Below are 25,555 nucleotides of genomic sequence, written 5' to 3'. Positions count from 1 at the left end.
ATAGTAGAGATCGAAATATCGATACACTATCGATACACTATCGATACAGCTAACTATCACGATGCACCGAACACATATTTTGGCATGATGAGCCACACACATGACACTCCAAACACATATTTTGAATTTGCGCCCCTCGGAAAAGAATTCATCGGCCGCCACCGTCTAGCGGTGCAAAAATAATACACTTCATCGTCCCTTTTTTGAACAATATGCAAATGTTTTACCGTTTAGCCACGTCGCACAGGGATCATAAACTTGAAAATCTTCATTTTCTAGGTTCTCCATGGTTAGATGAGAGAAACGCAGGAGATGAGATTCATCTGCAATACAAAATCAAACAGTAAGGGAGACAAACTCATCCTATGAGAACAAATTTTGTGTTTCTTTTTACACTCTAAAAATGCTGGGTTATTCTCAACCCAGCGTTGGGTCAAGAAGGGATAAAACCCAACCGTTGGGCTAAATTAACCCATAATTGTTTTTGTTTTGACCCATGCGTTTACATGCAACCAAATCCATTTGTAATCAGTTTTATGGCTCAATCGTATTGAAAAGCCTTAATGTAAACACCTTAATCAATGCGAATGATGTCGATCGGATGCAAATTTCGGTCGTATTGAAAAGGGTGGTGTAGTCCGATATGTCATCCGATCATTCCAACGTGGGAATCGTAGTATTTTCTCAATCGGATGCAAAAATACCTTGTGCACATGGTGCTCAAGTTCACATCTTATATTAACCTCTTATTTACATATCACATAATTCTCATCACAGAAACACGCAATAGCAAGGCGATGGCAATACGCATTATAAAGGTAATGGGTTCACGCGCTATGCATTCTGCATTCTGCAGCGTGTACTTTTATAACAATAGGCTACATAAAGCAATAAAATAAGGTTGTGCCTTTCGAAATTGTGTTTTTATTACCTATATCTGAAAACTTATTAAGAACAACTCAGCTTTGACTTTTATCCACGTGAACTCGACGAAAGATGCTGTCCGCAGTTCAGATTCGGGCTACTGTTTAAAGAGTAACCAAACCCTAAACCAACTTTTTTTAGTTAATGATCTGTAAGAATGGGGCTTTAAAAGTGCTGTTCATTGATTTAAGTAAGTTTTCTGACATTTACATATAAAGTGTTTCAATACTACAATATATGGTGTAAAAACGTCTGAGTGCTGCCCTCTTCAGGTTGAACGGTGGCTACTGCAGTTGAAATTTCCTATTGGATGTTGGGTCCAAAAAATAACTCTTGACGTAGGCAGGTTCAAGCTCACCACGCCCTTCTTACGATCTCACCACACACTTGGTACAAGCTTAGTTAGTCCCATCTATCTCCGGTGGGATCTGCCCACTTTTCTTGCATTTTTCAAATATTGACAGTGGGTGGAGTCAGGCTCTGACCAGGGGTTTAGTTAAGCTTTAAAGTGTTTCCCCCAGTTGTTTTTTTCCTGCTGGTGAAAGATTAAAGGATTTCGTTGATTACTTATTGGCATTTGGGCTGTGAATAGTCATTGGGATGCTTTTGGGCTAGTTTTAAATGTCTATTGGGATGGTTTTGACCAAGGGGCAACCTTCCGATCTCTCAGATGAAGCCAATATGGAAGGGACTTAAACTGCAATTCATCGACAGGCCGCTAGAGGCAGGCTAAAAAAGGGAGTCAATTCCCATATACCCCCATGTTAACTCTTTCCCCGCCATTGACGCGATAACTAATCAATTAAGAGAAAACGCTTCCCTGCCAATGACGAGAATTTCGGCATTCCGCAATACCGCTATTATCAACAAGGAACTCCGTTGCTGCATCCGAAACCGCCTACTTCATACTATATAGTACGCGAAATGCAGTAGGCGAGTAGTATGTCCGACTACATAGTATTCGAAAAACAGTATGCGAAAAGTACCCGGATGACCTCCTACTTCCGGTTAGATTTTGCAGTGTGCATACGATGGACACTTCACTATCCCATGATGCCCTGGCAGAGGAGTTATCCAACGAAGAAGAAGAGGCATGCGACTGTTTTCGTGCTGGAACGACATCAAGTGATGACAACGTATGTCACGTGATGTAGCAACATGGCGGATGTAGTACGTCCGAATCTTATTCATACTACCAGGATTCATACTATACAGTACCTACTGTTTTAACGGCAAGTAAGTAGGTACTTCATCTTATTCAGTACCTACTATACAGTATGCGGTTTCGGACGCAGCCCGTGTATGTTTGAGGATTACTCCGAATCTGATCTCTATCAAAAGTCCTTCACAAAAATGCAATTATCTCAGCTTTTGGCTCAAAATGAAGTGTATTTCAAGAAACCTACCCATATTTGAGAGGTCATAAAAAAAGAACTAATGAATGTAGGATGAAATGTTTTTTTGTTTTTGTTTAAATAAAATGTACCATTTCATGGATCAGACAGGGTAAAAATTTTTACGGGATAATTGTACTGATGCAACACCTATAGCAGGCTGTCTGGCTCGCTTTGTTATTTCATTTCTCGTAGTCTACTCTCATTTGTATTTGTGAATGGATGCCTTACATGTAAGCTCCCGGGCTCTCACATAAACCCTCGCTAATCTTCTGCTTCTCTTCCTTCCATCATCCTTTGCTTCTTATCGGCTGATTTATTTTCTGTTCTCTTTCACCCCTCATTTTATCCTCATCCCTGGTTCAGGTTCATGACCCATCCCAGTTAATTTATCGTCTTGCAGCCTTTTCGGTTTGCTTACCAGGGGTCAGAAGAAAAATGGAAAGGGTGACCAAAGACATCACCCCCAGGATGACCACCAGGGCGATGCCGATTCCCTTCCAGTTTCGGGGAGGTCCTCCCGTGCTGCCCAAATCCTGCTCCAAAATACAAGAAAAGTAACCGACATAAATGCATACATGATCGTTTTTCCTTCATACACGCGTAGTTTACCCGCTGGTGAGGGTGAATGTATTAGTCCCGGCTCATTTAAACTGCATCAGTGCAGGGATTTCATGTGAGGCGTCTGTATCGCCGTAGGGATCCTCTTGGGGGGAATGAAAGAACTTCACATTGACGCAAATCTATGTAATTTAAAACGATCTGTCAGAAAACTGAGTCTTTCAAGTGAAAAATGGGAAGCTAATTGCGTCCTGTATTGCTGGCATGGCTTGTAATTTCCCCCAGATGATTCTGCATTTCACCTGTAACAATTTTAAACAGAGATCAGGTACGTTAATGTATGCATGGGGGTGTGATTTTTCACAAACTGGGGGGCGATGTTCGTGCTTGAAAGCTTGCAGATAAATGTTTTAGGTGGTGTTGTTTCAAAGCACAAACCACTGCAAAAAAATGTATAAGTACATTTATCAAGCAGGTATATTAAAGGCGTTTAGCTCCCAGAATGCATCTTTGACAACTAGGATAAGGGAAAAAGTAAAACTGCCTCAGAAAGGTAAGTAGGGACGGATACAAGACCATAAGTCTTCAAGTACATTACCAATCCAAGGCTATAGTGGAAATTCCTAAGTGTTTACTCATCTACTGTCCATTATAAATCAGCATTCAATACAGCTTTGAGTTTTGTCATATGTTTGTGCTTTAAATCTCTACAGACTGCACAGCGAAAGGGATCTGTGTTCATAAAGGTATGAACTCATTATTTATCCATTACATTAACATCGCAAGTACTGTAAATATTTTCACAATTACAAAAGAAAATGAGCCGTTCTGTGTCCTATATTCAAAACTGCAGCGCTCTAATTACAGTCTCTTTGGATGCTGTACGATGTTGTTGGGAAACAAAAGATAACTTCAAAAGCTTCAGAGGTTGCCAAAGCGCGTTGTTGCCAAAGGCTCATTATTAATAGATAGCTCCGTGCAATTAAAACAGCTGCCGATTGTATCCAATTAATCTGCCTTCATTAATGCACTAGAAAGGAGAAAATTACAGCATGGTTTTTCAGAATCAACAATCCCTGAACCAAATGTCATGGTTGTAAAGGAAGATTATATACTTAAGATTGTACTGAAACGTAAGAATGAGGTTGTATAACTGCATACGAATCAGCCCCCTCATAAAACAACTGATATCCCTACTAAAAAATCCAGCTAAGACCAGCATAAGCTGGTGAGCTGGTTTTAGCTGGTCCCCAGCTTGGTTTTAGTTGGTTTTGCTGGTGTAGAAAGCTGGTTTTGCTGGTGTAGCAAGCTGGTCTAGCTGTGTTTTGGTCACATTTTAAGCTGGTCTAGCTGGACTTAGCTGGTCATGCTGGAATACCAGCTGGCCCACCAGCATGACCAGCATGACCAGCTTTGTCAGGCTGGGAGGACCAGCATAAACCACCTTAAACCAGCTAAAACCAGCTACCAGCTTATGCTGGTTTTAGCTGGATTTTTCAGTAGGGATCACAGGAATTCGTAAGATTTTTACCAGGTTGGCTAATTCATACAAATTTGTAAAAAGTGAATAAAACAACACGTATGATTATTAGAAAAAACAATAATGATACAGTGCCCTGTAACCCTGTCAATAAAACTTAACACCACAGAAAGCAAATCGTACAGAAACGCACTAAGTTGGTCGTACAAATAAATTGGCATGATACTGTGTTGCTTTCCAAACACAGATCTGCTATCAGCTGTTTCAGAGTCAGCACGTCCAACCCAATCTCACCTTCAATTCGTACGTATTTTAATAAGTGGCTAATTCGTAACAATTTGTACAAAGTAAAATGTACAAATATGTTAAATTACTTGGAAAAAAACTAAAACAATAATGATATTGCACCCATAGCCCTGCCCCTAAACCCAACATCACAAAGGCAAAAGCAAATCATACAGAAAAGTACAAATTTGGTCGTACAAATTTATAATATATAAATTAGCCCCTTCTAATGCTGCGTTCAGACCAACCACGGACGGTAGAGGCGTCAAGGGCGAGTGATTTCAATGTTAAGTCAATGTCAAGATGCGTTGAAGCACGTCTTGAGGTCTCGCGACGCGAATGAGGCATTTAGCGCAGTAGACGTAATTCTGCCTGATTCGCGCATCTAGTTCGCACCGCGTTAACTAATCAGGAGCTTGCTCTAGTAGTGACGTGATTACAGAAAGCAAGCGGAGTCACAGAAGCCCCTCCCATGACGCGTGAATGTATCGATGACCAGAATTTCACACACAAATGAAGCGAGTAAACTCAAAATGTTCAAGCGGCAAACTAGACGCGGTAGACGAGAATTTGACGCCTCAACGCGGCTGGTGTAAAACAAGCACTTGAGGGCGTTTTGGAAGATAATTTGTTTAGTCAATGCTTATTAATTGTGGTAGCATGGGGTGTTAAATAGTAATTGACAAGCTATATTAAAGAGCACCAATTATCCGATTCACGATTTTACATTTCCTTTGGTGTGTAAGTGTGTGTTAGTAAATGTTAACCATATGCAAAAGGTACATACCCAAAGGTATATGATGATGTGAGTTATCGTTTCCAAAATACATTTCTTTTCTTGGACTACAACAAACACACGGACTGTAGGCAACAGTTTACTTCCTGGGATTGATGACGTAGAGAAGACCGACATTATCATAATTCCTCCCGCTTCGTGAGTTAACTTCTGTTAGCATTGCATTGTGAGCGAATCTTACAAACATGGTAAAGCGCATCACATTTCCGGGTAACGTCAGAGGTATTCAGGCAAATCACAACGTACAGATTAGCTGGCCAATCATGTATTCAGGCGCTGGCCAATCATGTATTCAGGCGCTTTTCAAATCGATGAGTTTTGTACTTAATCAATGCGTTTTAGGAAGAGAAGGAAATCTGGAGCTACAAAAATGTACGGTATGTGGAAATAATGTGTTTTTTAACCATAAACCACCACATTGAATTACACAAATTCAATTACACAAAATAACATTGTTTTTTAGCAATGAGATAGGTGCTCTTTAACTTTAAGGTTGTTGTTTATAAGTAAAGGCAGGATGTTCCGATTGGCTGGTGTAGTATTTGTCCCACCTTTTCTCCATCGTGATTGGACGGATATATAAGAGACTTTACCGGGCGCCACATTACAACATAAACATCAGTTGAGGGCTGCAACTCCACTTTTTAAATGCCAGTATCATGGCAGGACCACTGTTGTCAGTGATATAAGTATTTGAAATGAAAATGATTTCTTAATGTCTAGTGACATATCAGGGCCATTTTGTGATTAATTTATATAAATTTCTTACATACTCTTCCTTTAACTTACTCATAATGACATACAGTACCACACTTGTTTCAGATCAGCTTAAAACATATTTGGCTCCTACATATTTGTGATCATCTCATTTCCCAGTACCCAGTGAACACAAAACATTCATATTATTGTAATTTTTTCATGCAGTTGAGCACAAAACTGACACAGTTTGGATTTCAAAGGCGCTGCTCTCATTATAAGCTAAAAACACAGCGCTCGCTCTGATCAAGGCTCATCAGCTCGGCTTCCATGTGTCCCACAGGCTCTGAAATAACACAACACTCGCAGTAAAGATGACTGCTTTTGGAAATAGGTTAGTACCCAGCATGAGGGATGAAGATATATTAAAAACGTATATGTTTTACACATACTGAATGGGAAAAATTCACATCTGAGAGATCCTGTAGCCTCCAGATCAGTGAGGGATCAATGCATATCAACTTCTGGTGATTCATCTCCAGACAACTGGCTTATATTTCATGAGCGAAAAAAAAATATTTGCAGTTTTTGTAGCCTTATAAAGTGGTTGTGGTGTTTTCTAGCAATATCTATTCAAATAAACTTTAAAAAATATACTCTTATGTATATTGACTATGTCAGAATAGGTAACAGAATTACGAATAAAAGGGTTGGAAATTAATCTTAAAGGGCACCTATTGTCCGATTCACGTTTTTACATTTCCTTTGGTGTGTAAGTGTATATTAGTACATGTTAACGATATGCAAAAGGTACAAACCCCAAAGTAAACGATGACGCGAGTTATCATTTCCAACGTAAATCTCTTTTCTTGGACTACAACAAACACACGGATTGTAGGCAACAGTCTACTTCCTGGGATTGGTGATGTAGAGAAGACCAAAATTATCATAATTCCTCCCGCTTTGACTCACAGCCTGTAAATTAACTTCTGTTAGCATTGCATTGTGAGCGAATCTTTCAAACATGGTAAGGAGCGTCACATTTCTGGCTGACATCAGAGGTATTCAGGCCAATCACAACGTACAGATTAGCTGGCAATCAGCGCTTTTCAAATCCGTGCGTTTCAGGAAGAGAGAAAAATCTGGAGCTACAAAAATGCACAGTATGTGGAAAAAACATGTTTTTTTAACCATAAACCACGCGAACAAATTGTATTATACCAAATAAACAAAATAACATTGTTTTTTTATTAAATAGGTGCTCTTTAAATGTGACCCTGTCTGTTAAATCCAGGTTAAACTATCACAATCTAATTTCACATTGATTTTAAAATTTGACATAGTTTTCCTCAATATTAAAGAAGTCACATAATGTTGATTTTTGGTGTGTCCCCCTAAATTTTCTGGTTGCGCCCCTAAAATTTTCAGTTGGGGGCCACTGTGCTCCTAGTGACAAAAGTTAGTCTGGAGCCCTAGAATGCTTGATTGAATGCTTGGAATGATAAAAAAAATGATTGATTATTGAATATAATAAAACTATTATTAATTTAGAAGTTAAAAAAGTTACTACAAAGTCACAATGCCTTTATAAAAAGACCAAAAACACAATTATTCAACTGCTAATATTGCACTCCACGATGACTAAAAAACCCATTTTGCGGAACCACCACTCCAAACCAGGAGATTTAACAATTTTAAGCGTCTCTAAGAGAGTTGACAAATAGAGCCATGAAGAAAAACTGACAGAGCCTGGCCTTCAAAACCTGCACACAGGTGTTGAAGTGACACATTTTTGGCCTAGCTGAATCTCAAGCAGACAGATTTCTCATTGCATTCAGCTCAAGCGCTCCGTTCACAGAGCAACTCTTCTACAAAGCTGTCAGTCACATTGCGCCTCTCCTGCAATGCAGAACGCAGTGCTTTGAGTGGGCGACAGTCTCATCAAAGATGCTCCCATGTATGGAAAGGAGAGAAACATCTCTGTAGGTATAGCTGTCGGTAATGTATATCACATTACGAAAATCTTAGCAAACCAAGCAGAGAGCTACCAGAAGAGATCAATACCAAGGGAAGCGAGAGTAACTACAATGGGAAACAATTCATATGGGAAGTGGGGAGGTAATGTGATCTTGCCGAGATGTGTCTCGTCAACATCTTCTTGCAGAGTTGAACAGTAAGATGTGAGTTAGTGGTTGATAAGGTAAACAACAGTATTACTTTGTTTCATATTTAGGGGTAGGGATGCAACATATTCGAGCTATGGACTTAAATATGAAATAATTTTTTTACATTTACATGTATGCATTTAGCAGATGCTTTTATCCAAAGCAATTTACAGTGCATTTCAGGCAAGCTATATATTTTATCATTATCGCTGCTAATGCAATGCTCTACAAGTTGAGCTAAAGGAATACCTTAAACTCAAAACCGATGTGGCTTGGGCTAGTAAGCAATGCCCTAGCAACAGGCTACTTAAAGAGATAGTTTACCCAAAAATGAAAATAATGTCATTAATGACTCACCCTCATGTCGTTTCAAACTCGTAAGACCTCCGTTCATCCTCAGAACACAGTTTATGATGTTTTCTATTTAGTCTGATAGCTTGTTGACCCTTCATTGAAAATCTACGTACGGTATACTGTCCATGTTCAGAAAGGTAATAAAAACATCATCAAAGTAGTCCATGTGACATCAGTGGGTCAGTTAGAATGTGTGGAAGCATCAAAAATACATTTTGGTCCAAAAATAACAAAAATTACGACTTTATTCAGGATTGTCTTCTCTTCCGCTTCTGTTGTGGAGCACATGTGCCAGACTAAAGTCACGTGACTGCAGTGACACGGATGACGTGTTATCCTCAAACTAGAGCCCTGCACGGGCCAAAAACTCCAGCCCTAACCCGGCTCGTAGTGTTTAAGCACTACCCGACCCTAGCCCGACAATGCCTGCAATTTTTCCAGCCCGAACCCGACCTGACCCTAGACCAATAACAATCACTTTTAAGCTCTCTCTGATGCATGCGCTCTTTGATGCATGCTCTCTCTCTCTGATGCGCGCTCTCAGATGCGCACTGTCTCTGCTACACATGCAAACACACACACACAATGAGGAGAGCCGCTAAAACAAGCCCGACCCGAGCCCGGTCTGTAAAAAAAACCGGCCCGAGCCCGGCCCAAATGGGCTTAGCCCATTCTACCTCAAACATGTTCGTAAAGTTTTTTTCCAAAATTTCAGCATGCATCTCCCTCAGACTGTAAACGAAGCTTGGGCACACAAAAAAACAGCTGGGACATCAGCCACGTCGTATGTCATCCGCATCACTGCAGTCGCGTGACTTTGGTCTCGCGCATGTGCTTCACAACAGACGGGGAAGAGTACACAATGCTGAATAAAGTCGTAATTTTATTCAAAATGTATTTTCGATGCTTCAACGCATTCTAACTGACCCACTGATGTCACATGGATTACTTTGATGATGTTTATATTACCTTTCTGGACATGGTCAGTATACCGTACATAGATTTTCAATAAAGAGTCAACAAGCTCATGGACTAAATATAAAATATCTTAAACTGTCTTATGGTGCGTTCACACCAGCCGCGGTAGAGGCGGCAAAAACGTGTTAATCGTGCGTAGTTGGACATTTGAACATTTTGAGTTTACTGCGCCTACCGCGTCTTTGCATTGATTTAACATGTAAATCATCCGCGCTTGCCACCTCTACCGCGTCTGGTGTGAACCCTGCAATACAGGTTTGGAACGACATGAGGGTGAGTCATTAATGACATTATTTTCATTTTTGGGTGAACTATCCCTTTAAGGAACTCCTTGCCATCCATAAGCAGCCGCTCTAGCATCTCATCATCATTCACACTTAATGTAAAGATCTCTTAATTCAACTACTAGTGGAACGTGAGAAGACCATATGCCACTTCAAGATGCATGGATCTCTTTACTGATGATGCCCAGTTAAATCCATTGGCAACTGGAAAACATTAATTTCACTTTGCTCTCTAGGGATTTGGGCTACTTAGAGCATCTCACAGGATGAATAAACCTGACGGGAGCTCCTGGAAATCACAACATTTGGTGATGATGAAAAACTAGAATGAATCGCTGAGCGAATCACAGAGCTAATGAGAATTATCTGAGCTTTACATAATTCTTGAAATCCTGATGGAGTTCGATTCATCAGATTTAACCTGCAATCCAGTAAATATCAGCAATGAATGAATGAATGATTATCATCACCATGATATGACCAACTAGATAACGTCATTGCTGATATGTCTACAAACGAAATGTGTTATTTTTTCAATAAGCCTTAAGCTATTGATATACGAGGACCATTACGTTTTAAATTGTTTTATAGCAGTTTTATGGTGGTAGTGAATGACATCAACAAGTTACTGAGGTTTAAATGCTAATGCTTTGTTTTGGCTCAACCAGTCTGTTTCAATTAGAAAACATCTCCAGGGGGAGAGGATAAAAACCGCATCCATCCACATTACTGACAGCATTTCTTATTCTTCTTTAGAAGGAGACTTTCAAACAACCCACATTACGCCAGAAACAATTTCATCAAATAAAGCACCACACTAATTGCGGAGAGGAAATAACTGCTTTTTGTTGTTTTGCACATCATCTAACATGCTAAAATTTTAAATGAAATATTGTTTATATGCCTGCAATTTTCGAAAAATGGAGCTCTGTTCACACAAGTATTGGATGTAGAGATGTAAGAAATCTTAGCCTATCATAACATAAAAAGCTTTCAGCCAATCACAAAGCTCTGACTTATTAAAGAAGCATCAATTATCTGATTCACGATTTAGCCTTTCCTTTGGTGTGTAAGTGTGTATTAGTACATGTTAATGATATGCAAAAGGTACAAACCCCAAAGTAAATGATGATGCAAGTTATAGTCTCCAATGTTCGGGTGGTTTATGGTTAAAAATCACATTATTTTCCACATACCATACGTTTAGTAGCTCCAGATTTCCCTCTCTTCCTGAAATTCACGGATTTGAAAAGCTCTGTGTCCCTGATTGGCCAGCTAATCTGTATGTTGTGATTCGCCTGAATACCTCTGATGTCAGTCGGAAATGTGACGCTCCTTAACATGTTTGAAAGATTAGTTTGCTAACTTACAGGCTGAGTCCGAAGCGGGAGGAATTATGATAATGTGGGTCTTGTCTACATCACCAATCCCAAAAAGTAAACTGTTGCCTACAATCTGCGTGTTTGTTGTAGTCCAAAAAAAGAGATTTACGTTGGAGACGATAACTCGCATCATCATTAACTTTGGGGTTGTACTTTTTGCATATCGTTAACATGTACTAATACACACTTACACACCAAAGGTAATGTAAAACCGTGAATCGGACAATAGGTGCTCTTTAAAATACACAGCACGAGTCGAGTGAAGTTATTTAACATTATTGTTTAACACTTTTGGGTCCATTTTAAACCTTGAAGAGGAGGTCACCATCCACTCCTATAGTAAGCAAAAAACCCAAAACGATCCTGCGTTTTGGGTTCTAAAGAAAGAAAGAAAGAAAGACATTTGGGGAACAAACTACATGAAAGTGAATAAATACTGATAATGTTCTTATTTTTGGGTGAACTATCCCTTTTTCTACATCTCTAATTGTGTATACTGACGAGAAAAACATCCTGCTGCAATCATCATGAGCCCTGGCCGCCCTTGATTTAAACGCATTGGTGCCAAACATATGGTGAACTCCATATGCTCCAATATCTCAACCCAAAGCACTCCTCCAGGACGGCGATATACTCGTCGTAACCACCTAATGAAATTTCATCAGCAAATGTAGTGCTACACAATCTATTCTGCATATTATGTTATCTTAAAAACTGATTTTCATCCATCCATGCTGTTGATATTGAGTTGAGATATATTGCTCTCTGTTAGATCATCCCTGCGGAGGCTACAGCTGCCTGGATTGAAAAGATGACAAAGGATGACGGGGTGAAGAGGAGGCACCTGCAGACCTTTCATTATACAGCCACAACACGGCTCTGGATCAGGAGTCATGACAGGTCTGGCACTGCCACCTCTGTCAGAAAATCTTAACGCCTTCACTTTTTATACAGCCCACAGGTCCTGCGCTTCACAAAGACCTGTGGATGGAAAACGACAGCCCTCGCCAACCTGTCTCTCTTTTTCTAGCCGTAAACAAGAAACAGCTCAGATATTGTGTACACCATGCCACCCCACTATATGAATAAACAACATTAATGAATTTATACACAAATGTGAACATATAGGAAGATATTTGTAATTAAGCAGTAAGCAGAAGCACCACTGATTTTCATAGTAGAAATAATAAATACTATGGAAGTCAATAGTGCTCCAAAACTGTTTGGTTATAAACATTGCTTTAAATATCTTTCTTTGTGTTTAGCTGAACAAAGTATTTTATACAGTTTGAAACAACATGAGGGTGAGTAAATGATGACCGAATTTTCATTTTTTGTGAACTATCCCTTTAAATACAAAATAATTGATAATAAGAGTATGAAGTGTGTAAGGCCCTGTGTCCACCGGAGCATTTCTTTCCTGTGGCAGCAGCTGACGTTTTTTGTCCGTGCTGAAAGCCAAATGTTAAAGGCGGAGTCCATGATGTTTGAAAGCAAATGTTGATATTTGAAATCACCTAAACAAACACGCCCCTACCCCAATAGAATCTGGACCTTCTGTTGATAGACCCGCCCCACACATACGCAACCCGGCATTTGATTTGATTTGCTATAAGTGTGTTTTGGTAGTCGGCCCGTCTTCTTTTCCAATGCGTTTTTCAAACATCGTGGACTCCGCCTTTAAGTGCACCTATTTCATTGCTAAAAAACAAGGTTATTTTGTGTATTTGGTATAAAACTGTGTTTATATGGTTTATGGTTCTAAAAACACATTATTTTCCCCTTTCTGTACTTTTTTGTAGCTCCAGATATACTGCTTTCCTCAAACGTACAAAGCTCATTGATCTGAAAAGCGCTGTGTCCCTGATTGGCCAGCTAATCTATACGTTGTGATTGGCCTGAATACCGCTGACGTCAGGCAGAAATGTGACACTCCTTACCATGTTTGAAAGATTCGCTCACAATGCAATGCTAACAGGAGTTAACTTTTGGCGCTTTTCCATTGCATAGTACCCCATGGTTTGGTTTGGTCAGCTCACCTCACTTTGGTTAGCTTTTCCATCAAGTTCAGTATCACTTCGGAGTGGGAGGGATTATAGGCGTGTCGTTATATTTGCGCTGCCTACTGCTGTGACATCATGTGAGAGCGTCATTGTACATTCCCATACATTTTTTCAGTCCGCCACGAATTAAAATTGACCACCACGAATACATGTTTTCACATCACGTTTATTACTACCTCTGTCTCACATGACTTTCTGTACAAACACCCATGGCGTCGGTCGACACGCTCTGCGGAGCCTCATTTAAGTTGGATTTAAGCATATATGTAGACGTGCGCGTTGCCACAAACTACAAGTCTGGAAAAAACTGTTATGGTGTTCCTGATTCACAATCCTGTGCAGTGCCGCTGCTAGCCATTTTGGTGCCCTAAGCATAATTCCTTTATAATGCCCCCACCCCGACCCTAAGAAAAAAAACGTTTGTTTTTGCCAGTTTAATTTTTTATTGCCAAACATATAACTTAATAGCAGAAAGTAAATCTTCACAACTTTAGCCAACACACACACATTTGAAAGTGCAAACTTTTATAGAATAGCAAAACAGAAAAATTACCAAACTTAAATTATCAAAATAATCCAGACATGTTTTTCCCAAGTACAATGTCACTTTAAATAAATTACATTAAATAAACATCAATAAGTAAACAAGAATACTCATTCTTAAATAAAACAAAGATTCAGAGAACTAAGTGTCACAGTAATGTTTGCTTCATATCATGACGTTTTATATTTATATATATTTAAGAGTGATGAATTGTAACATGTGCACTGACTGCTAACGTTAACTTTTACTGAGAAAGTATTAACCACCGTCACGTCAAAATAAACCACAAAATAAACTACTGCTCAATATCTAAAGACGAAAGTAAAAGCTGCGCCAGTTATTTGTAAAATGCATATGCATAGGTAATGTTTTACAGTAATGTTTCTCAATTTAGCTTGCACTGAAGTTATAAATTATAACAACATAGTTTGCTAAACATTAATATCAGCACAGCAAGTTCGAGGGCGGCGCATTACGATTAGCAGCAACTGCAGCTGCAGCCCTTGCGCATTTCCCTTATTTAGAAGCGAATGATTAAACATGTAGGACTTACCTGCAAGTAATGCACGGGCATCATCCCGCAGTTTCTTTTTTTTCCGATCCTGACTCCTGCTGTCTTTTCGGGGACATTTCCAAAAGTTGCCTTCTGACTGGCCGTTTCTATATCCGAAAGCTGCAGCCTGCGCGAGGTCGCATGCAGGCTGCATACGTCATCATGCTTTATTTCAGTTAACTGAACATTACATTAGCAAGTCATAACCATATTACAACAATTTACGATTAACTAAGAATAATAGTTAACTTTATAATTGTTAATATTACCAAATAAGAAAGTTTTGATGACGTATGCAGCCTGTAAATGCGACCTCCGGAGGCTGCAGCCTTCGGATTGAAAAATGGCCTCTGTCAAACTTCGTCAGGCGCCCGCGCGATCAACCGGCACGGACAATCAAAGGCTGGGGGCATACTTTCTAGACTAGAGCCATTAAATTATCTCGTTCCCCCTTTTTTTGTAACATATACATGGATAAAAAGGGCCTAATAATATTTTTATAGGCTAATGAAATAATTTCAGCATTAAACATTTTTTTCATTAGGCTATTATTTTTGGTGCCCCTCAGCACGTGGTGCCCTACGCACAGCGCGTGATGCGCGTTATGGGAGCGGCGGGGCTGATCCTGTGGATGTTTTTCATCGCTAAAAGGGAGTTTGGGAACTTACAGCAAAGCACAGATGACAACAGGTTTACATGATACAGCACAAGCTAGCATGAAGGTAAAGCTAATCTTTTACATTATAGTGATGACGCAGGTAGTGACGATTCTCTCAGACCAATCAGTGATCTACAGTGTTTTCGCGTCACGTTTAGTATCAGCTCGGGTTGCTTGGAACCCCAACCAAGGTGGTACTAAAAAAAGTATCGGGTACTACTACTACGTACTGCACCCAATGGAAAAGCTCCCAAAAGAAAGCTGACCCAAACCCTGGGTTTTGTTGTACTCCAAGAAAAGAAATTTACGTTGAAGACGATAACTCGTGCATCGTTTACTTTGGGGGTTTGTACCTTTTGCATATCGTCAACATTTACTAATACCAACGGAAATGTAAAATCGTGAATCGGACCATAGTTGCTCTTTAAAAAATGTTTGAGTAAAACCCCGAGCTCATCAATGTCACTTTTCACTTTGTCGTCCAATCACAGTGGAGGAGGGCCAGGGCAAAAATCACACCAACCAACCAGCGCATCGTACAATGACTGATAAACAAAACAGAAGTATTATAGCAACTAAAGTGCTTGGTTTTCAGCCATGTTTAAACGCTTTGGTGGCCTAAAGCCACATTAGACTTTTCGTCCTATTGACTTTCATTCATACGCAAGCGGGAAATGCAAGCAATATTTCGCAGGTCGCTGCGTTGCAAAGTTCAAGCCTGGTAAACTCTGACCTGTAAGTTCGTATCACGTGGAGCGTTGTGACCAGTACAAAACTGGTTTGTCACTGCGTAACATTTCTCTCTACTAAAAAGCACAAATGGACGAAACTAAAGATCATATTGATGAGCTGCTCCCCGCCCACTCGCCGCAGCAACGTCCAAAAAAATACTCATATGCTCAAAGTTGCGGATTAATTCTTGTACCACTTAAATCAACAAATACTCCGTCATTGGCTAGTCAAACAGATCATAGCATTGGTTGTGCCAGTTTAGATAGACTAGTCATTTGAGTATGGCTAGTCAAACAGATCATAGCATTGGTTGTGCCAGTTTAGATAGACTACAGTACTTCAGAGTAAAACACTTACAGTACAAAAAGCTTATTTACAGTAGTTGTCTCGCCATTTTAGGCTGTATTTTATCATTGGAACACCACACAATTCACCTTGTAAAGAAATGCAATTTTATCCCTGTAATGTAACCCGTGTGATGTGACTGAACTCTCATTAGGCAATTAAACGATTTAGAGAAGTCATCACAAATTACAAGTGAGCTCTTTGCAACGTGACATTTCCTTTCCTTTTGGTAATAAGAGCAAGATAATTCCCATGATGCATTTAGAAAAATGTCACCACTTACAAGCTGTCACACTAATCTCTGCAATTCAAGCACGAACCACTAAATATAAATATTAATGGCCTTGAGATGTTTTCTAATATAGTCTGAGGTAAAAACATTTGTGGGTTGAACTGAAGACTGAAAAGGTATACAAAGGATTGCAAACATGGCAATTATTCCCTCTCTCCCTCTTATCTTCTCTATGAGCTCTTTCAGGATCACTTAGGGCACAACAGATGCTTCGATGCTTCATTTAGTCATATCATTAAAACAAGCACATGTGGTCTCTTAAAGATGCAGCACCGATTAGCCTTTAAAGCAATTTAGTGTCTGTACACAAAAAAATAAGAGAAGGGTGATGAATGATGCATGTTTGTTTCAGAGACACCATGTTTCTCACGGGGAGAGAAATGATAATAAAAATCCAAAGGTATTGTGCACTCTCAAAAAAAGGTACAAAGGCTGTCCACTGACATGCAACCCTTTAAAGATGTCATTTTATGTACCATTTAGGTACAGATATGTGTACATTTGGTACCTATATGTGCCTGCGAGGTACTAATATGCACGCTTTAGTTGTTCTTTTTGAAAGGGTACCGCCCTGTGACAGCTTTTGTACCTTTTTTTCTAAGAGTGTGGGTGGGTGTACTGGAGTGGGTATATTGCATTACTGTGTGGTTGCTAGTGTGCTCTTATAAATTGCTAGGTGGGATCTTACAAGGCTATATAAAAAAAAAACTGAAAATGAAGTTTGTCGATTTTATGATCCGCCAGAGGAAAATTATAAGTTTGTGCGGGCAGAAAAATAACATATCTACAAAGCTGCAGCTTACTTCTGATGCATGCACACCGTCTGCAACTTTGTCGCTGTGTGTCACCCATCTCTTTTTTAATAAGGTCGTTAGGAGGCGTTCCTAATTCTAGTTGTCCAAATAACAACTATAAACAAATGAGTAATGCTGTGTACACTAGAGGTCTTGTCCAAAGAAATGTACCCAACCCGAAATGACCCAAATCACTTTTTACCCGAACTGGACATGCATAAATAATTTTTTTTAAGGAAAGACCCAACCCAAGGCAAACCAACAAAAGTAGACCCGAAAAGGACCTGATGCACACACGCGAGATAGTTCAGGTCTTCTCGGGTTTGGCAAGCTGCTAATATTATAGCCGACCCATGTCAGAGGCACACGTGAAACATTTTAGACTAGACTTTTATGAAAAATAATATCTGACCTTGAAACCGGAGATGCCCTGCCATGTTAAAGGAACACGCCCACATTTTGGGAATTTGGCTTGTTCACCGTGTCCCCCAGAGTTGGATGGGTCCATGCATGCCTCTCTCGTCTCCGTGCGTGCTGTGGCTCTGTCTGGCGCGGCCCCCGCTAGCTTAGCTTAGCACAAAGACTGGAAATGCATGGCTCCAGCTAGTATACTGCTCCCAATAAGTGACAAAATAACGCGATCATTTTCCTATTTATGTGTTGTGATTTGTATAGTCAAACCGTGTACAAATAACAAGGTGATATGAGACACAGCGATCTTTTAACAGTATACATATGAGAACTATATTCTCTGAAGACGAAGCACTGCCGCATGGGCGGAGTGATTTGCACAACTCTGACCGAACTCTCTGCTCCTCACCAGGGGCTTCTCCTGTGCTGCGAGCGGATCACTCCGCTCTTTTAGCGGTGCTTCGTCTTCGGAGAGTGTAGTTCTCAGTATGTGTACTGTTGGGGGATCGCTGTGTCTCATATCGCCTTGTTGTTTGTGCACGGTTTGACTATACAAATCACAACACATGGGTGGGAAAATGATCGCGTTATTTTGTCGCTTATTGGGAGCAGTATACTAGCTGGAGCCATGCATTTCCAGTCTTTGTGCTAAGCTAAGCTAGCGGGGGCTGCGTCAGACAGAGTTACAGCACGCACGGAGATGAGAGAGGTATGTATGGACTTATCTAACTCTGGGGGATACGGTGAATAAGCTAAATTCCCAAAATGTGGGCGTGTTCCTTTAAAAATATGGTACACGCACATACCTGATAAAACTAAACTTCCTGTCAGATGAACATTCCTGTCAGTACTTTGCACCTTAAAAACGAGTTTTTATTACCGTTATACAAGATTGCGAGACTATACCCCAATAAGTCATGTTTAAATGCTGTTTTCATAACTCTTAAGCAACTAAAATAAGTTGTTGGGGGGCGTGGCAGTATCGACGATTCCATTTTTATATTCGAAGTTTGAGGTTGTGACTTAATTTGACACCCTTACAGTGGGTTCACACCAGTCGCGTTTGAGGCGTCAAAATTTCGTCTACCGTGCCTAGTTTGCCGCTTGAACAGTTTGAGTTTACTTGCTTCATTCGTGCGTGAAAGCTGCGCATGAAATTCTAGTCATCGAGACATTTACGCGGACATTCGCGTCATGGGAGGGGCTTCTGCGCCTCTGCTCACTTCCTCTAATCACGTAACTACTAGAGCAAGCTCCTGATTGGTTAACGCAGTGTGTTTTTCCGCCGAAGTTCAAATTTTTCAACTCACGCGTTTGCTGCGGCAATGCTCAATTTGCGCCATTCGTGTGAACTACACGTGCGATTGAGGTGGAATCGCGTCTACCGCACCGTGCTAAACGCCTCATTCACGCCGCAAGACCTCCACACGTGAGTCAACGCGTCTTCACATAGATTTTACATTAAAATCACTCGTCGCGCTTGACACCTCTACCGCGGCAGGTGTGAACACAGCATTAGCTATGTCACGCACATTTTATGCTTAAATTTAATATTTACAATTAGCACGGAAAACCCATTTAAGGGGAATACCGTGTGGCAATTACCCAACCAAAATTGCATCATTCGTATTGTCATTGCACGAATTCTCGTCTATTTGCGTCTTTGCATTGACTTGGTATGTAATCTACTTACGCAAATAGTTAAATTCACTTCTGGTGTGTACACAACTGTCCTCTCAGTTACTGACAAAAAACAGACGATGTGAACCCCAATGCTTCACTGTCATTGGTAGTCGCTCCCGAAATGTGAACTTTTTTTAACTTTGTTGCATAGCTGGACACGTCCACTTCTTGTCGCCAATGGTCATGTTGATGTAAGTCGACAAGCTTTTATTAAAATAAATGAGATCATGTTGCTCTGCCGTTGTTAGTTGCTGACGGTGTGAAAGCACCTTTAGGATTTGTTCAAATACCTAACTGTAAGCAATAGTAAAGGTGATGCTTGCATTAGTAAACATCGCTTATAAAAAAGGTACAATTCAGGATTCATGTTCATAATCAACAGATTTGCCATTCTCACCTGTAGGATCTTGAAAGGCTGCAGGTAGTTCCTGTGTACAGTACATCGCACAAGAAGTAAAAACTGTGATGAATACAAAGTGCATCCATCAGCTTAACATACAAGGTTTGAGTATGAATCATTTCCAGCCGTCAGCCAAGACTTTGTAAGAAATATGACTTACATTCAGTTGGCATTCGGTTAGATTTATGACAATGAAAAAACACTAAGCTTTTGGAATTCGCAAGAATACTCACAAGATATTAGACATAGCATGCTTTATTAAGAATCATTCAGGCGAACGGAAAGCCCACTCAATCATGATCGGATCGGGGGGTAATTGTCAGACTGTGCTTAGTGTATCGCCCTAAAGCGTATAGCACAAAGTCAGCTTAAAATATGGCATTCCTGTGACAGTAATGAGATGCATTACTTTTCACTGAGTCTTGGGCTATTAAAACATTACCATCACAAAGTGAATCTGCATTTCAAATGAATAACATTTAACTGAAAATGCGTTCACAACCCTTCATAGATCACGCACAATTTTCGACAAATGTTCCTCCTAGATAAGGTTATGACCTGGCTGTTCAGAATAAAGGCCCTTAGCCAAAAATGAAGCAAAGATGCATTTGTAACTGTAAACAAGGAACCGCATTAACAAACAAAAAAGCTCAAGCCAGCATAAAACCTCCTGAATAGGGAAACAACGAAGGCGTTATGTGACAAAGCTACCCAGCAAAAGCAAAGAAAAATTGTAAAGGTTGTTGTGCAGGTCTAGTCGAAGACACAGAGGAGCGTTACATAATTAATGAGCTTCCTACAGACGCTCAATCTTGTTAGCATTTCTGTTAGGTGACAAAGTGATCGTTTTTTCCTAGGGAACTTCCACCTGTCAATAATCAATAACAAGCCAAAAGCTAGGCTTCAAATTATCAATTTCTCCTGTTTAGATCTAAAGGGCTGTATGGGAACACTTTCCAAATGGCTCTAGACAAATCTGAACTTGTTAACATTAATTTTGTCTTGTTTATGAATCTGCATGTGCATGCTGTAGGGGCACACATAAAAAACGATGCCACTAAAGTAGCGCAGACTGTGAGGTCGGCTCACATTGCCAGCTTGCTGGCTACGTTTGGGTCGTCCTGACACACCAAACTGATGCGGGCCAAGTAGCACGTTCATTTTGCGCTTGTGGAGATTAAATAACTTTCCATATCTGCAGGTGGCAGAAGTTGCTATTGATTACTCAAAACAGGAAACCGGAAGGGATGGGCTGCGTCTGAAACCGCCTACCTCCATACTATGGCCATGTCCCAAATGGCACACTCCGGACTTGTGATCCTCCTCAGAGTCCACACTTTGAGTGCAGACTTTAGGGACCCTTGATACGAGTCCACGTGGGTGCACCGGAGTCGTATTTTGGGACAGACTTGATCAAGCGTCACGCCGAGTCTGAGAGGAGGAGTTGCCCGTCAGTCTGAACTCCTCCCTTCCTTGTCCGATTGGTCTGATTGCTCTTTCGCAAGGACTTCTACGTTGGTAAAGTGCACGAAGCCTGCTGCAGTTCGGGCTTCATCAAAGACCGCATCAAGGGGGCGCTGATGAGCAGACTTCAAAGTGTAAAAATGACAGATGGGACACCCTACGGACTCGTAGACTAAGCGAGCTTGCGCAATTTAAGGCCACGAGACTGAAAGTCCACATGAATTGCGCCTTACTACTCACCTTGCGTACTGCTTTTGCCTACTATATAGGCCCTGTCCCAAATGGCGCACTTCATGTGGACTTTCAGTCTCGTGGCCTTAAATTGCGCAAGCTCGCTTAGTCTATGAGTCCGTAGGGTGTCCCATCTGTCATTTTTACGCTTCGAAGTGTGCTCATCAGCGCCCCCTTGTTGTGGACTTTATCAACCCAGAAGTCCTTGCGAAAGAGCAATCATTTCCTATTTCCGGCTTGACGCTCGAGTCTGTCCCAAAATACGACCCTGGTGCACCCATGTGGACTCGCATCAAGGGTCCCTAAAGTCTGCACTACATGATGTCATCAAAGTATGGACTCTATGAGGAGGACCACAATTCCGGAGTGTGCCATTTGGGACAGGGCCTATGTTTGAATTCATAGCATTCAAAAAATAAGGGGAAAAGTACTTGGATGACCTACTACTGTACTTCGGTCAAGATCACAAAGTGATAATTAGATGGACAATTTGCTATCCCGTGATCCCCCATGAAAATAACTAGACACGAAGAAAGAGACTGAGGGGCGTTGTTTTATTTAAATTATGCCCAAACGCTGCTTTATTAAAATGCTGATTCGAAATAGCTGTGCTTGTGTTTAAATTGCCCTTGTTTAAAGTCTTTCCAGTTCATGACTAACTTGTTGTCATGTAATGTATCAACATGGCGGATGTAGTACGCCAGAATTCATTCATACTATCCATTATCATACTATATAGTACCCACTTTTTTACGGTTGATGAGTAGGTACTTCATCTAATACCTACTGTCACAGTATGCGATTTCGGATGCAGCCCTAGTAACTGCTAGTATACAAACATAATCAAAGCAGACAGATTTGTGATATATTCTTAATGTCTTATGAGACAACATTTTTACGTATTGAATGAAAGATAGAAAAAATGAGATAAGCATATCGGGTTTTCCCTCTTGGTTTCGATTTTTGCTTTGCTGTATAATTTTCCATTGAGCCAATCAGAATGATCTGACTCCCAGATGAACGACTCGGCATGCTGAATCAGCCAAGAAAAGGCAACAGTGTGGAACACCAAAAATACTAAAAGGGCGACTCTCAAAACCTGATTGACGGCCTTGTCGGCTTGGTGTGTACCTAGCTTAACATACACATGTACTGATTGCATGCAGTATTGGCTGTGGCTTTAATCAATATGTTGGGCAATAACTGTTTCCCTAATTCAAAATCTTCCTGACTTCCAGTTTATCCAGAATGCTTAATTCAATACACTGGACATGACTGCCTTGTACACTTCTGTTGTTGTTAGCAAGTGTATGTGATCTGACATAAGAGATTTGATTCACACCTGCCCGCCAGTCGATAGGCTATAATACCCCTGTGAACACACTCCACCCTCATCCCTTCCTATTATCCACCTTTTCAGATTTTTTGGGGGGAAAACACCAAAGCAAAAAAGAACATAAAAATTCTGAACGCCAAAAAGGCTTTAAATAAATAAAATCCCTGTCAGAATTGCTTAAAAAATCCTGTCAGCCAGTGTTTTAGAGTTCAGTGATATCCGCTCCGAGTGCACACAGTGAATTGCATCTACGAAGAAGTCATTCAAGAAACAAATTACAGGGAAAGCGCAGAATATTACTTTTCTGAGGCACGAGAGGGGAATGTAATACAAAAGAAACTAATTACTCTGGGTATTTCTGCCTGAAACAGAGCTGTTGGTCCATCCACTCCATATAGCCTGTAACATACAGTGCTATAATAAAGACACTGATTGAAAATCATTTTAGTTGTTTCATCTTCGAGATTGACAACCATGATGTTCCCTACACAACCGTGCATCCGTGCACCTGAACTTAACTCTCGTGCATTCTTAATATACAAATGCATAAACAACAATAACATTAAGTGCATGTGACAGTTTCAAGCCGTCAGCAGTTCTCGCACTGACAGCGTCGTTCATTGGCATCGGTTGTGATCGTTCGCTGTCTTTACAATCGTGGCACGAGGCACGACATATGCAAATCAGGCAACGACTACGAAACTAGCGGTGCTATGTTTCGTCTTAATATGCACCAAATATGAATTATCTCTGGAGAAGATTATTTTCACACCATGCACCCTTGCACTTCTTTATTGTTAATTACGTTATTAATTACGTTTATTATAACGCCTACCATTTTAAAAATAGGCACTGAATAACCATTGAGAAAAGAGTTGATCACATTTGTCAATGCATGCGGTAATATAATATAGTGTAAAATAAATGGCACAAAAGGAGATGTCACCCCAAAATGAACCATGGTTTTACCACAGCTATTGGTATCACAAATGTGTCATCTGAAGTAAACTAAGGTAATAACTTACAGGTACATGGTTGCCTAATTGATCTACCAAAAACATGGCTTTCACTATAATAAACCCACGGTTAATTTTCATAATAAAAATGTTTCTTGCCTGCAAGTTTTTGGTGAAAATGTTATAAAAAATATTTTTGAGCTTTTTAAAGAATCAGCATTGAACTTGTGAGCGAACAGGGCAGGTTTTTGTAAGGGTGCATAAAAGGTCTCCGATAGGTTAGACTAAACGTAGGAAATAAGCCCCACCGGTTCTTGCATCCTCGCGGCGAAATTACGTCAGTTTAAAGCAGCGCTCAGATTCAATTGCGATACCGGACGCAAAGTGAGACGCATTTCTATCTTTATTAATCGATACAAATAAGTTAGTACGACCAGTCTGGTATTAATCTCAGTAAGAAAACCCTTTCTTCTGTAAGTCACCACTGGAAAGCACTGCAGTAGGCTACATACAGAGTAACTGGTGCTGAACGAGGATGAACCGAGCTCTTCATAAAGTATGAATGAAAACCGTTCAGAATCAAAGTGAAGAACGACTGTGCTAAACAAGTGCGCGTTTTAAACCACTTTTACGTTAAATGAGTGGAAACGCGATTATATATAGTAAAAAACATGAAAAGAAAGAGATTAGTGGTCGCGTGCACGCGCTCTTGGCTGCGGCTCTAGTTCACACAGATGTGTAAAAAGCTTAGCATGATTCTCGTTTCATCGCCAGTCAGAATTTAGTCATATGTAAAACGAAAAGAGAAAACGTAATGTTTGATTTTATTTACCAGCTCCGTTGTCATGTTCTGTTGTGTGGTGGCAATCATGTTTGCGACAGTCCCGAAATTACGTCCCAAATTCGGCACGAATGCCTCCCAATGCTGTTTACTGCTCCTGTAGCACTTGAAAGCGTTGATTTAAATGGTGCTGCAAGTTGCTCTACACACCCCACTGGCAGATCGCTTTAATAGGATGCTGTGAAGTTGGCCAGCCCTCCCTCTCTCTCTCTATTTATCTCCCACAGTTGCAAGGTGATGCTTATTGACCAAGTGGAAAATTAATCAAGACAACACGATACCGATTCTGACTTGAACACCATTTCTAATCCAAATGTCAGATACTGGGGTCAGTCATAAAAAAACTATTGGTTTGATTGAATGGGCTGACAGGCAGATAAACAGAAATGCATAAATAGTTATTTATTTATGCTCTACTAAAAGCAAATAATAATTTATTTGTTTATCTTTTATATTTATATATGTCTTGCCTAGTTAAATTATTGGTGTAAAAAGCATCCACGTGATTTAAGTTTCTTTAATGGCACACTAAAAACATTCATTTGCATTGCAATAAATCATTTAGTAGATAGCTTCATACAAAGTGACAAACAAATTAGAAAAAACTGAAGGCAAAATGTTACATTTTCCTTCATTTGTATATTTACATCCATGCATTTGGCAGAAACTTTTATCCAAAGCGCCTTACAGCCCATTTAAGCTGTCTATTTTCTGGTAATCAAAAACATTGCTGTGTTAATGCAATGCGGTACTAGCCTATTTTGAATTGCTTTGGATAAAAGCTAAATAAGAATGTAAATGAGAACTAAAAAATAGTTTGTGAAGTTTTGCACAGAAAACAGAAATTGAATTTTTAAGTTAAAGCATCAGCAGTTGTGAGTCAATGGAGTGGGAAGATACTGTATTTCCAAAAGGTTCAGGAGAGTGATTTTATGCTTTTTGTGTTGGTACCA

General features: G+C 40.2%; 1 protein-coding gene across 5 annotated transcripts in view; it reads right to left on the bottom strand.

The window, feature by feature from the left end:
- Positions 1 to 24,815, bottom strand: part of LOC129430595 (inactive dipeptidyl peptidase 10) — an 84,063-nt gene extending 59,248 nt beyond the window's left edge. Inside the window, exons 1-3 of one of the 5 annotated variants that reach the window (XM_055187949.2) lie at positions 24,594 to 24,815; positions 2,740 to 2,857; positions 228 to 323 (exon numbers count right to left, since the gene is read on the bottom strand). In XM_055187949.2, coding sequence (XP_055043924.2) covers positions 228 to 323; positions 2,740 to 2,857; positions 24,594 to 24,632 — 253 coding nt within the window. In that variant the 5' untranslated portion in view covers positions 24,633 to 24,815. Of the gene's footprint in view, positions 1 to 227; positions 324 to 2,739; positions 2,863 to 24,593 lie in introns of those variants that run through there. The other 4 variants (XM_055187950.2, XM_055187948.2, XM_055187951.2 and 1 more) reach the window with 4 other exon arrangements.
- Between the last annotated feature and the right edge of the window lie 740 nt (positions 24,816 to 25,555).

This window comes from Misgurnus anguillicaudatus, chromosome 13, assembly GCF_027580225.2.
Source record: "Misgurnus anguillicaudatus chromosome 13, ASM2758022v2, whole genome shotgun sequence".
Lineage (NCBI taxonomy): Eukaryota > Metazoa > Chordata > Actinopteri > Cypriniformes > Cobitidae > Misgurnus > Misgurnus anguillicaudatus.
Note: the sequence above shows the minus strand (reverse complement) of the source record. Positions and strands in the feature narration are given on the sequence as shown.